Source organism: Globicephala melas, chromosome 19 (assembly GCF_963455315.2).
Source record: "Globicephala melas chromosome 19, mGloMel1.2, whole genome shotgun sequence".
Classification (NCBI taxonomy): domain Eukaryota; kingdom Metazoa; phylum Chordata; class Mammalia; order Artiodactyla; family Delphinidae; genus Globicephala; species Globicephala melas.
Window position 1 is genome coordinate 16,015,095 of NC_083332.1, and position 13,618 is coordinate 16,028,712.

A 13,618-nucleotide genomic window follows, 5' to 3' on the forward strand; every position below is an offset into this window, starting at 1 on the left:
TCCACGTCTCTGCAAATGGAACAATTTCGTTCCTTCTTATGGCTGAGTAATATTCCATAGTGTATATATGTACCACATCTTCTTTATTCATTCCTCTGTTGATGGACATTTAGGTTGCTTCCATGTCCTGGCTATTGTAAATAGAGCTGCAATGAACATTGGGGTGCGTGTATCTTTTGGAATTATCAGCACCTCTAAAAAGCAGGGTTGGTGGTACAACCAGAACACAACTTTATTCCATCCCCACCCCCGCCAGCCCGTTCAAACCGGCTCTGGGGGTTTAGTCTTCTCTACTCCTGGATGAGCTTGTGGGCAGGCCCAGGCTCACTCCCAGATAATAAGTCCCTCTAGTCACCCATACCATCTCCACTTGGCATTTACTATGTGGGACAATGAGATCATCATTCCCAGTTAGAGCTTCTACTCTCCCCCCACCTGCACAGGCCTTGGGCTCCTCCATCCTCCCTCTCCTTTCCCCTCCGACCTGATGACGGTGGTTTATGACCCTCCCTGTGTCGGCAGGAGGGAGAGAAGGAGAGACCTGGAACAAGCAAAGTCGAGTTCGGTGGCACTGAAGTACCCGGGCTGTGGTCTCCACCCTGCCTCTCTCTGGGCTGCACGGATGTCAAGAGGGACTCCTCCCTGGGGCACCCGTAGGGACATTGGGTGGCGCGTGCCTCCAGCTGGCCGCTTAACATTCCTCTCAGGCCCTGAGAACTTGGTCGTTCACCTCCCTGTTGGGGTCATCCTGCCCTTCTAAGGAGACCTCCTGAGATTTAAAGCGGCCCTAAGCTGTCTCTGTGATTCTCTTTCTGTCTCTGACTGTGCACGTGTCTCTCTATCTGTCTGTCTCTCTCCTGCCTCCGGCTGACAGTATGGTCTCTCTGGACTTCAGCTTTCTTGGGTGTGTGTGTCAGTCACCAGGCCCCTATGTCCTCCCCCAAATCCAAGTCACCCAGAATAAGCTTCTCTGAGTGGTTCCCTGGAAGTGCTTCCCACCAGGCTTCCAGAGCAGGCAGCCTGAGAGTCTCAGCATATCCACGGCTCCCTCCAAAGAAATGATCTCATTTCCTTTTCAAACCTCACAAACCAAACTGATTCTTGGTCACCCCCCTTCTAAGTCCTACATGTGTCGTCCAGCACCTCCCTGGGAATTGTAGAAGAACTTGCAACCTGTTGTTTAGTATTTTGTCTTTGGGAAGCACTGAGAAACTGACAGAACTGAGGAAAAGTCAACAGGAGTGCCATTTCACCTCTCGTGACAAGCATTTGGTAGATGAGCAAAGCTGGGTGCAAAGGGAGACAGCAGGGGGCATCCCTGGTGGTGCAGTGGTTAAGACTCCGCCTGCCAGTGCAGGGGACACGGGTTCGAGCCCTGGTCTTGCAAGATCCCACATGCCGCAGAGCAGCTAAGCCCGCGAGCCACAACTACTGAAGCCTGCGTGCCTAAAGCCCGTGCTCCGCAACTAGAGAAGCCACCGCAATGAGAAGCCCGTGCACCGCAATGAAGAGTAGCCCCAACTAGAGAAAGCCTGCACGCAGCAACAAAGACCCAACGCAGCCAAAAATAAATACATAAATTTATAAAGGGAGACAGCGCGTCTTCAAGCTCTTCTCTGTTTGGCCCTCCCACCTGGCAATTCAGGTGTCCCCTCCTCAGAGGACCTCCCTTGATCCCTGCATCCAAACGGGCCCCTCCCCTGCTCCAGCCTCTCTGCTTTCATCTTGCGTTGTGGTTTCCTCCAAGCACCCACGACTCGGCCACGTCAGATTTGCCGGCTCCTCCACTAGAAGGTTGATCAGTGAAGGCAACGCTTTCTGTGTGCTTTGTCCGCTGCTTGTTGCATACCTAGCAGGGACTCAGCAAGTCAGACGAATGGTCAATTGTCTAGGCTCCAAGAGGACGGTGAGGTCCGGGGCTGGGTCGGGGGCTGCCTGTGTTCTAGCCCCAGCGCTGCCCAGTCACCTGCTGTGCACACCTCAGCAGGGCCTGATGACAGCCACATCTCTCGGGCAATTGGTCATGAAGTAGGTTGATGTCAGCAGTCAGGCTCAGGTCCAGGATGGGAAGTCATCCGCTGGTTGCCAGGGAGCCCGCGCCAGACCTCATCAGGCTGGCGGCTGCCTTTAGGTCCTTCAGCTCCTAAAACCCTCTGGACACCTAGACTAGAGACCCCCGAGATTAGGACCATGTTGTATCTTTTTTGTACCCCCACAACTGGCTCTGTGGTGGATGCAGTGGGAGGTGTTCAGTAGGTGTTTGCTGGATAAATGGTTGAATGATACTGGTCCCCAGACCCTTGCCCTCTCATTTCGACAGTTCTCGAAGCCTTCCCTTTCTCCACAAACGTGGAAGGTGCTCACGACAGTTCAAACCAGGGAGTTCCCTGGCGGTCCAGTGGTTAGGACTTCCACTGTCGGGGCCTGGGGGGAATCCCTGGTCAGGGCACTAAGATCCTGCAAGTCACGTGGCGCGGCCAGAAAAAAAAAAAAAGACGTCAAACCAGGGACAAAGTAGGTTCATGGGGAAATCAGTGCCCCACTCCTTGGGCATCCCAAGGACAACCTCTCAGAGAGCATCTGGATCGAGCAGACGGGAAAGTAGGGCAGCCAAGGAAGGCGGTGCCTTCAGAGCGCCCACCACAGGCCAGGAATTTGACTGTCATCTTTTTTTTTTTTTTTTTTTTTTTTTGCGGTACGCGGGCCTCTCACTGCTGCGGCCTCTCCCGCTGCGGAGCACAGGCTCCGGACGCGCAGGCTCAGCGGCCACGGCTCACGGGCCCAGCCGCTCCGCGGCATGTGGGATCTTCCCGGACCGGGGCACGAATCCGTGTCCCCTGCACCGGCAGGCGGACTCTCAACCACTGCGCCACCAGGGAAGCCCTGACTGTCATCTTGATGAATGATTAACCACAGGTTCCTGCCCTGAAGGAGAATGGGCCTTGGCCCCTTGGGAGAAGCAGGAGACCAGGTGGAGAGAGAACAGACGGAGAAGCGGAGGAGAAGCCGGAAGGGCCTCCCTGGCAAGTCGGGCAGGGAACATACTAGAGAGCTAGTGGGGGTCACGGGGAGAGGTAGAAAAGCTGAGAGGTTCCTCAAGGCAGCTGGCCTTCAAGAAGGCAGGCAGCTGTGGGTTGTGAAACGACGCGGCAGGGTCACTTTTGAGAATTGCTGTGAGTAATGCTTTGGCTTCCCCTTTTTATGGTCTTCAAGAGATGCAAATCAGATGGGAATGTGGTTTCTAGGGGCTTTTGGCTGTTGCGTTAATCTTATAACATGACATAAGGTTATACCTCACTTCCTATCTCGAACCGCCTGCATCTTCATGTTACAGACGGAGAGACGGAGGCTCAGAGAAGCCGGGGAACTTTGCCCCAGATCATTCGTCTGGTTAAGCAGAAGAATCGGGACTCAGGCTCTGTCTGTGACGCCCGCGGACTCTTGGCAACAAGACGATGGACCCTCCGATCTGGTGATTTGCGCGTGACGTCACCTTTCCCCTCTCCCCAAGCCCCAGGATGCCTGCCTCAGCTCCCCGTCCCCGCTCAGACTCTGCAGACTGGAAATCATTCACTGGCTCTTTGACGTGGCATCTGAGCCATGTTTATTGTGTAGCTCTGTGTCTGTTACACGTTTGTCCACATCAGTGTATGTCTCAGACCATGAGACCCTCGAGGACAGGAGCCGCAGCAGCGTAATCCTCCCCGTGGAAGTCCTCTGAGAGAAGAAACCAGCCCAGGGCAGGGCCTCTACCTCATTTTTGTTCCTCTTTCCCTGGGCTTTGCCCTGGGGTCAAAAATTACGCATAAGATTAGTGAGTGGAGTTATCAGAGCAGGGGTGAGGTGTCAAAGGGATGGGGAGAGAGAACAATAAAAATAATGACCAGCTGATCCCCGCAGGGACACAGCCAGCTGCGGAGTGGGGTTTGGGAGTGGGTAGGTGGTGGCAGACGGCTGGGAAGGGGCAGGGGGATTTGTACAGCTCAGGATAGGTATTTAGATGAATTTCTGGGTGAGAAGGGGAGTGGGAAAGGACCAGGGACAGACCCTTTGGAGGGTCGGGGTTACCAGTGCTAAGAAGGAAGACTGTCTCTGGACCATGTACAAAGTTCTCTGCACCAACTGGGGTTGCAGTAACTGTGACCGTGTGTGCGTGCTCGTGTGTGTGCGTGTGTGCGTGCATGCATGTGTGTGAATGCGTGCATGTGCGTGTGTGTGCGTGTGCGTGTGTGTGTGTGTGTGTGTGTGTGTGTGTGTGTGAGATTTCGCAGCTGAACAGCAGAGGCTGAGAAAGTTCCAGGACCGCCCTGGCCCCTGCGGCCCCTGGCCCCTTCACCTCAGCTGGTTTGGCCCATCATTGCTTGAGGGTCACGTATTCCACTCCTTCCTGGGCCAGCGGCCGCTCCCCAAACCCAAAATGGACCATCTCCGAGTAATGTATCCCCTCGTCTTCTAGGACCTCTGGAGTCACGTTCTCATAGTCGCCCTGAGAAAGCCACATGGTGGTGAGCGTGGCCTCACGCTCACCAGCCTCCCGCAGCCCGCTTTCCCTGTCCCTTCTCTCCTCCGCTCCGCCTGGGGGTCCAAGAGCGCGAGCAGGAGTCCTCTTGTCTAGAAACTGGCTGCAGCCGGCCTCAGACTGGGAGGTGCCTGCTCTGGTCTGACCTCACCAGGGTCTGGGCAGCCCTCCCCACTGTCCAGCCTCTGCCACCCAGGCTCTGGGACTCACAGCCGAGGCCAGGTCCCGTCACTTCCCCACCTTCCATAGCCCTGCCCTCTTACCACGTGACGCTTCTGCACCACAGAGTAAGTGACCGTGTCGTCCCTGTTTGAGGAAAGTCTCCACGTCTCTGAGGTCCCTGCATCTCTGAGAGGGAAGGCAGAGAGATGACCACAAATGAAGGCTTTTGCATGAAATCTGCTCCTTCTTCCAACTCCCCTGGACCCTAAGAGCACCCCCAGCCTCTCAGCCCCTTGCATCATGCCTAGTGCACACAGCAGGGGCTGATGTATCAGATGAGTGAACGTATGCGTGTATGTATCGCAAAGTCCCAACCTCGGTGATAGAGACCGACTCTGGCCGTGCCTGCTCCTGGTTTATAGGAACAGATCCAATTCCCAAGACCATTACCAGGGGGGTTGTTACAGAGCAGGAATGAGGAGAAGAAGCACGGGCCTGGCACACACAGGGCAGGCGAGACACGAGCTCTGCCCCCCGCACCCCTCCCAGGGTGCAGGTGTCACCCCCCTGGTGCCCTCAGTACCCAGGTCTCGGTGCATCCGTCTCGCCAAGAGGAAAGCGCAAGGCAGCATAGCTGACGGCGTCTTCCGTCACTGGATGGTAGCACCCCAGGGAGTGGGGGCCTTCAGCTTGGGGGGTCCTTCGAGCCTGAGAGGAGGACGAGGTTTCGGCCCTTGCCACTCCTCTCCCCGCCCTAGCTCCCCTGCCTCTCTACTCTTTATCACCCCTCCCCACTTTGTTCCTCTTCTTTTTTTTATTTGACACATAGTTGATTCTCCACTTCGTTTCTCTCTTGGCTCGAATGCATTTCATCTTTCTGCCATCCTACCTTTACATTCCTCACAAAGAAGTTCTGTCCACTGGAACTTTCCCGAAGCCCCTGCTGTCTCTGAATCCTCTTCCAGCTGAGAAATAAAGACCTGCTCAGGGAGGACGAAGGGCCTGGGAAGAGGACCCTGTGGACTCGGCATGCCGGGGGCTGCAGGACTGAGTAACCGGGGTCGTTCCCTGGGTTGGGCGGAGGGGGAGCAAAGGTGGTGGGCAGTGGGAGGAACTCACCTCCGCTGCAGCTTGACTCCCCAGATTGCCAGGAGGAAGATGGCCAGACAGAACCCCACTCCCAAGGCCACTCGCCTGATGATGGAGGCTGAGCTATCTGATAGAGAAAGGAGGTACGTCAGTTGACGACACTGCCTCAGTCGGGTAGCAGGCCAGCTCTGCCCTGTGACCTTTGCCTGGGAGGTATCCTCGGCTCCTCTCTGCACAGCCACGGTCCTTCCGGCCTGTGCGACATCTCCTCCTTGCCCAGGGGGTGTGGTGCAGAGAAAGAGGGAGAAGCCAGCCCTGCCCTCTGGACGTCTCATTAGGAGGGAAGGGCAGCTCTTTTTCAAGAGGAGCTCCTGCTGTGTGACAGCCTCGGGCACACACAGAGCACGTAACCCTCATAAATGGTGCCGCCTCTCCAGAGGGCAGCTTGGCCGTGCTTAAAATCACTTGTCCTTTTAGCCAGCCAGTTCACGTAGGAACCTAGCCTACAATTCTCCTCGCAGGTGTGCTCAGAGCAGGAGACTGCACCAGCCTTGAGGAGGGCAGTGGACACATAGTTATTCAACATCCGTACACGGGACCGCAGTGCACCCTCAGCAAAAGAGTCAGGTCTCCAGGGTGCCTGCAGAGGGGAGACCCAGGGGACTCCCTGGGGAGATATACAATGTGTATATTGTATATACAATATACATATACAGTGTGTATATTGTATATACAATATATATATACAATGTGTATATTGTATATACAATATACATATACAATGTGTATATTGTATATACAATATACATATACAATGTGTATATTGTATATACAATATACACATTGTATATGTTTTTATACAATGTGTAACTTTTCCAAATGACACCCTCAGGCTGGCTCCCTTTAGCACCAGCTTTGCCAGTGCCAATCCTCTAAGTTTAAAGCCATGGCTCCAATCATTAACCTGAAAAAAGCACAATAAATAAATTAAATATTTTCCCCTGTGTTTTTCCAGACTCTTCAGACACCCTGTATATGCACAGATAGAGAACAATCTCCAAGTGCTGTTATTACATGGAAGAAAGGGAAGTTCAGGGCAACGTGTGAGCTCTCCCGCCGTCTGAGTAACAAAGAAGGGTGTATGGACATAAATCTCTATAGGCCTGTGGTGCACGTATAGAAAAATCTCTGTGAGGGGCCATATCCAGCTGCCAACGGTGAAAGCCTCAAGGGAGGGAGGGGGTAGAGTTCTCGGGGAACAAGAAAGGAGACGTATCTGTCCTTCCACTATTTACCCTTTCATGCTGTTTTTACCATGTACTTGTATTGTCTTTTAAAGAAAAACCAAAACCACTACAATCTCAAAAGGTAGAAACAAGCAGCCTATCAAGGGTGAGGCAGAGAGAAAGAGGCAGAGAGAGGGAGCCAGGAGGAGCTCAGGATGTCTGGAAGGTAGGGGCAGCCTGAATCCTCCCGGGGTGGCGAGAGACTGATCGGGGAGGAGGGAAGACAGGGGAGCTGTGTGTGGAGAAGGGGCGCCTCTGAGCGCACAGGCTGCCCACTCCCCACCCTCCGTGCAGGAGCGGGGAGGAGGTCCGGAACGCACGCCGCAGGAGTGGCCAGGGCCGGAGAAGGGCCCTTACAGTAGACGGTGAGGGTGGTGGGCGGCGACTGGCCCCGGCCCAGCCTGTTGGTCCCCTGGCACCAATAGGCGCCTGAGTGCTGCAGCGTCACAGGGTCCAATCTCAGACTCTGATCGTAATGGCGGAGGTCTTGGTTATTCCAGTCAAACCATGCGTAGTGGGAGGTGGGAGGGTTGGCGTCGCTCTCACACGTCAGGACCGCTTTCTTCCCCTCCACCACTCCGTCTTTCGGGCTGATGGACACATGCAGGCTCCTGGGTGCATCTGTAAGTAGAAGCAAAGTCAGGATCCGGGTAGCCAGTCACCTGCCCGTCTCTGCTCCCAGCCTCCGGCTCCAGCCACTCACACAGCACTTGGAGAGCCCAGGCCTTAGACGAGGTCTGTCCTATGGAATTGTTGACCAAGCAGTGGTAAGTTCCAGCATCTTCTGGAGAGATGGCGTCAAAGCTCAGTTTCTTTCCTTCCTCCAGAAAGATTCCATTTTTCTTCCAGAAGAAGCGGACATCCGCGGGGCGGCTGCTTAAGAAGTCACATTGGAGGAGGACCGGGCGCCCAGAGCGAATCTCACTGTGGGGAGTGACCTGGACACTGACATCTTTGGGGGCATCTGGAGAGCAAGGACCTCAGGCTGATCTCTTGGGTCTCTTCCCCTCTTCCTGTTCCCGAGAATTCCTCTCCCCTTGGCCCTGAGGCCTGACTCTCATCCCTCAATTCTCTGTGAGGACTGTGGTTCAGGCTTTGGTCTCCTCACCCTTAGAGCCCCGCACCCCAGCTGGGCCACCCCCTAGCTCCCCCGGCCCAGGGCACTCACACTGGACATCCAGGTCGACAGGGGGAGACCACAAACACCACTGGTTACAGGCTGCGCACTTGACTGGCCCTGTGTCCCAGGCAACTTTTCGAATCGTCAGCCCAGCGGGTGATAGCTGGTCCTGGAAGCCTAGGTGATCCCATTCATATCGGGTAACTCTGGGATTACTGGAATTGTAGGTACAGGACAGGATCACACTGTCTCCTTCTCGAATCGGTGTGGGGCTTTGAATCACTGTGATTACCTCCTTGGGGGGATCTGGAAGAAAACCAGAGAGGTGGGTCAAGAAAAGTCAGAAGCCCATAAGACCTGTTCCTTCCTGCTCCCTCTTCCGCCTTCCTGTGCCCTGCATTCACGCAGTTCCTCTATTAGCGGAGGGAGGGCTTGTGCTTCCCTCTTGCCTCTGAGAACAGAAACCCTGCCCTGGCCATTTGGCCTGGCTGTGGTTTGAGACAGGATGGTGCAGTGGTTAAGAGCACAGCTCTGGGCGGGGTACGTGTGGTGCTGTGCAAGGGAGGGGCCCCTCTCTGTGGGTCTCTGCACGGGTCTGGGGCACGGAGCCGGGTCACTACAGTAAGGGCGTTAACTTAAAAAAGAAGAAGAAAAGCAGAGCTCTGGATCCAGAGTGCCGGATCCTGCCCCTTGGCGTTGTGTGACCGTGGGCTGCAGGCCTCAGTTGACTCATCTGTCAAATGGGGTCCTGTGAGTAGCTAACCTCGTGGAATCACTGCAGGATGGAGTAAGAGGATGCTGTTAGAGCCCTGTGGCGTGTGGTAAACACGCAACACGTGCTGCTCCTGCTGCTGCTGTTACCACATATCCGGTGTCTAGATTTCAGGATTTGGGCGTCCACATCACAGTATCTGGCCCCGACTATGACATCCCAGTGTCCAAGGATCAAACCTAGGGATTCTCTTTGTCCGGGGCTCCCCTCGGTGCCAAGACTCACTGTGTCAAACAGGGTCTGACAACCAAGAGGTGAAGAAGCATTTTGCCCCAGTCCTCCTCGAAAATTTCAAGACCCCTTCAGGGGCTCAGCCACTGCGTCCCTCGGGGGACCCTGGCACCTTGCCACTCATTCAAGTCAACAAGCATCTACTGAGCACCTCCCACGAGCCAGGCCCTGTCTGGTGCTAAGGACACAACTGTGAACACAACAATTGCCCCAAGAAGCTTATCTGCCGGGAGCCCCTGGTTTCCGCTTGCTGTCCCTTCGCGGGCACGTCTACCCTCCTCCTGCCCCCAGAGCCATCTCCTCCCTCCAGCAGCTCTGCGGCTACTCACACTGGACTTCCAAGTCAGCTTCCTGGCCAACTCGTCCAGGACCAAGATCATTTTCCGCCAAGCAGGAGTACTCCCCAGCGTGCCTGAGGAGGACCTCTGGGATCTGGAAGGTCCTGTCCGTCTTTCCAGGCATTTCTAGCCCATTGTAGTACCAGGTGTAATTCGTTGGAGGAGGATTGGCCAGTGATATACAAGTCAGCTCTACTTTATTTCCTTCCTTCGTTGGCGAGGAGACGATCTGAACCCTGGAAGGTTCCGGAGCATCTAGAAGAAGAGGCCGAGGCTGGGAGGCTGGGGGTGGTGGTGAGCAGAGGCCTCCAGGGCTCCCCTCCCATGGGCCTGGAAGGTGCCCCTGCTGACCCCCGGCCCGGCCCTTCCCCAGCTCCCAGGAGGCTCACAGTGCACTTGGAGGTCCACTGCTTCCGACTCTTCGGAGCCCACATCGTTGTGGGCCTTGCACTGGTACTGCCCACTCATCCTCCTGGTCACCTCGGGCAGAGTGAGCGTGGGCGTCTCCTTCCCCTCCAGCAGGATCCCGTCCCTGAGCCAGGCCACCTTCTGGTGCCGTGGGTTGCTGCTGACAACCTGGCACGTCATGTTCACAGACTCTCCCTCTGTCACAGTGGCTTCTCTGGGACTGACCTGGATCTTCAACTTCGGCGCGTCTGGAGAAGCGGAGGGAACAGTGAGGGAGGGGATGGGGATTCTCAGAGGGTGTGACGGGCTGACAAGTTGCAGGCCTTTTATTCTGATAAAGCAGCGGCCTAGACAGAGCGGGCAAGGGTGCGTGGCCACTCACTGTCACCCTTGTCAACAGGTGACTGACCGTCACAGCCTCCCAACTCGGTTCTCTGCTCCCCACACCCCAGACCCCAAAGGTCTGGTCTCCACCAGCAGCCAGCAGCATTCCCAGGACTGTCCATCAGACCTCACGACTCTCCTGCTTGAAACCGTTCAGTGGATTCCACGCTTAGAGAACAATCCAGAAACGCTCGCTGCAGCCCACGAGATCTAGCGTCCCGGTCCCTCTCGGCCTTCCTTTCCTACCACTGGGCCCCTTGGATGTAGTGCCAAGCTTGCCGGCTCTTTGCTCTGAGGCAGACGCACCAAGTTCCTACCTCAAGGCCTCGGACTTGCTCTTTCTTCTCCCTGGAACGCTCTTCTCACGGAGATATGCCTGCCTCAGGCCCTCCCTTCACCCAAGTCTCAGCTCAAGTTCAGCCTCCATCCCTCACTCCCTCTGTCCTAGCCCTGCTTTATCTTTGTGTGATACACTTAGCACCACCTACACATATGTTCTCTAGTTCCCTTTTCACCTATCTACTCTTCGTCTCCCTGACTTCAATGCTAGTTCCACGTGGGCAAGAACTTTGCTCACTGCTCTATCCCCAGCAGCCTAGTAGGTTCACAACAAATATTTATTGAATGAATGAGGCACAAAACAATGATGTGAAAAAATTCTTCATCCCGCCCCCCAGGGGAACCAAAAAACCTTAACCAAGTGATCCCCAAATCAGGTCATGGTTTGAGGATAGATTCTTTTATTCTGAATCAGGTGTCCCTGAAACACCAGAGCTGATGATGGGAATGGTGGAGGAGGGGCCGCGGCTCTGCCTGGACCATTCCCAACAGCGGGTGCCCACAGACCCATCACGCTCCCCTCTGTGTGGGCTCCTGTTACCCTCTGCGGGGGTGAAGGGGTGACAGGACCCTCGGCCCTCCCACAGAAGCACTGGGGAGACTCACGCTTCACGTCCAGCCACACCGTTTCCTCAGAGAGTAACTGCTGTTCCGTGGGGTCCCAGAGCTGGCAGGTCAGGTTCTTGCCGTGGTGAGTCCACTGCGGCTGGAACGTGAGAGTGCTCTGGGTGGAGACGGTCTCGGTGGACAGGGAGGTGGAGGTGACCGCACGCTCCTCCAGGGACCACTGCAGATGAACCTGGTACTCAAAGCAGGCGAAATTCAGCGAGCAGGTGACAGTGACGTCGCGGAGCTCCCGGATGTCTGGAGGGAGCTCAATGTGGGGTGGAGGAGCCGTCTCTGCAAGAGAGCAGGGGCCACGCTGGAGGCCTGGGAACCTGGACCAGCTTTAGATGCCCTGCCGCAGAGAACCCATCAGGAAGCCCCGGCCGGTCCTGTCCGCCTCCCTCCGGGCCTGCCTTTCTCTGCTCGGCCCAAACCCCCTCTGAAAGGTCTTGTGAAAGTTGATCCTCCTTAGAAACGGTGTTTTATGTTTTATAGTTACTTCGTTCACACCCCCTGGTGTCTGCTTTCTAAATGTTTTCCAGATCACTCCCCCGGCGCTCCTCAGAGGATTTGACGCGTTTAGTTCAACATGCTTAGCTTGGAGGACAAACCTGGCTCAAAGGCCTCGGTATCGGAGACCTCCCACATGGCACTCCTGGAGGGGATTCCTTTAGCGCAGAGGCCTGTGTGCAGCCAGTCCCTGCTCTCCCCGAGGCTGGGCCGCCCTCAGATTGCAGCGTCTGAAGCTGCATCTCTCACCCCAAACACAGGCCTGCTTAGAACCACCCACCGAATAAACAGGCCGTGGAATGGAGCGAGCACACTCCCTCGGCGGGAGGCCCCAGACCTGTGTTTGGTTCACACCCTATCTGTGTGTCATGTAGCCACGAAGGCCTAATTAGAATGGATCCCCCCACATTAATACATTGGGAGATTTCACTTGAAAATTCAGATTTCCATCTCTGGAAAAGCCAGGGGAGATGCTCAAGGAGGGATGAGTGCCCCTAGGCTCCAGTCTGCCATGGGCGCCACTGTCCTGTGGCACCCCGGTCGCTCACTGGCATCCCTGTCTGGCCTCCGCAGGCGACCTGGTTTGTGAGCTGTCCCAGGAGTCGGGTGCTTCCCACCTTCCTCATTGCCGAGACGAAGGAACCCATCCTCAGGGCCTTACCAGAGATGTTGAGGCCGATGGCCTCCATCCATTTGTTCTCCCCAGACGTCATCCTCAGCCCCAGCTGACCGCTGTCATTGACTTTCACGGGATTGATGAGGAGGGTGCAGTTGTATCTGCCGTTTCCCAGGAACTGTACCCTTCCCTGACCAGCAGGAAACTCCCTGATTTTTAGGTTCTTATAGAGGATGGTCCCATTGTAGCTCTTGGTGGAGCTGTCGTACTTATAATTGTGGTACACGGTCAGGTTATCTAGCGAGTGCTTGTTTAGGATACGGTAGCGGCAGGGAATCCAGACGCAGGCTCCATCCCAGGCGTAGAGGATCTTGGGATGTTCAAACGTCCACTGGGCTGAGTCAGAGAAAGCCAAGTATTCTGGAACCCACCAGAGCGAACAGAAAGCATTACTGAAGGACGATGAGCGCATTCTAAAGAATTTCCTCTGAAGAGGCGGGGGTGGGGGGGGTGGGGGGGAGAGAGGCAGATACGCAAAGAGAGACGTATACACACGCACACACATATACACTGACTGTCCCCACCCTGCCCCACGTTTACTCTTCTCTGCCCCCATCTTTCCTCCTCCTCCTCCAGCTCCCACAGTCGTCCCAGACCCAAGTATCTGCCCAGGCCACCATCCTTACCGAGAAGCAGAAGCAAGGGACCGAGGAGACGCATGGCGCTGTGTCTAGGCGGGAGCCTGGGCCAGGAAGAGTTTGTCTTTAAGCCATCTGGTCACTTACATCTTCCAGACAGCTTTTCTTGCTCACCCACTGAGCTCCAATCCCTTCTCCCTGATTCTGAGAAGACCGTGTCTGGTTGCATGGCAGGATATGGAATTCTGGAAGCTCACAGGGTCTTTTTCTGGACATGCTGTGCCTCTCCCATCAGCCTGAGAACCATGTAAGGCTAGCCTCTCTCTTCCCAGCACTCCTTCCTTTCTTCCATCCATCCATCCAAAATTGTGTAAACCTGCTGCCCAGCTCTCAGGCTTTGAGTGGCACCAAACTACTGAGCACCTCGAATGCCAGGCCCTAGGTGACCTGGAGCTTACCTTGGGTCAACTAGTGAAGGGTGGGCTAGAGGTAGTCCAAGGGCTGCCGATGTGCAGCCACTGTCCATCTCTACGTGTGGGTGCACGTGCGGTGAGCTGGACCGCCACCTCACTGGACTTTTACATAGAGTTACATTTACAT

General features: G+C 55.4%; 1 protein-coding gene across 3 annotated transcripts; it reads right to left on the reverse strand.

Annotated features, from left to right (window-relative positions):
* Positions 1 to 4,213: 4,213 nt before the first annotated feature.
* CD22 (CD22 molecule) lies at positions 4,214 to 13,119 on the reverse strand. Of its 3 annotated transcripts, XM_030874588.3 has the most exons (13): positions 13,067 to 13,119; positions 12,426 to 12,800; positions 11,255 to 11,548; positions 9,907 to 10,173; positions 9,509 to 9,772; positions 8,225 to 8,482; positions 7,760 to 8,020; positions 7,414 to 7,677; positions 5,801 to 5,897; positions 5,571 to 5,646; positions 5,265 to 5,389; positions 4,783 to 4,867; positions 4,214 to 4,486 (listed from the first exon to the last, which is right to left on the reverse strand). In XM_030874588.3, exons 1-13 carry the CDS (start codon positions 13,098 to 13,100, stop codon positions 4,355 to 4,357), a joined length of 2,532 nt encoding a protein of 843 aa, XP_030730448.1. In that variant the 5' UTR covers positions 13,101 to 13,119; the 3' UTR covers positions 4,214 to 4,354. The 3 variants fall into 3 exon arrangements, with proteins under 3 accessions (XP_030730448.1, XP_060144722.1, XP_060144723.1); XM_060288739.2 differs by lacking the exon at positions 9,509 to 9,772; XM_060288740.2 differs by lacking the exons at positions 9,509 to 9,772; positions 9,907 to 10,173.
* Between the last annotated feature and the right edge of the window lie 499 nt (positions 13,120 to 13,618).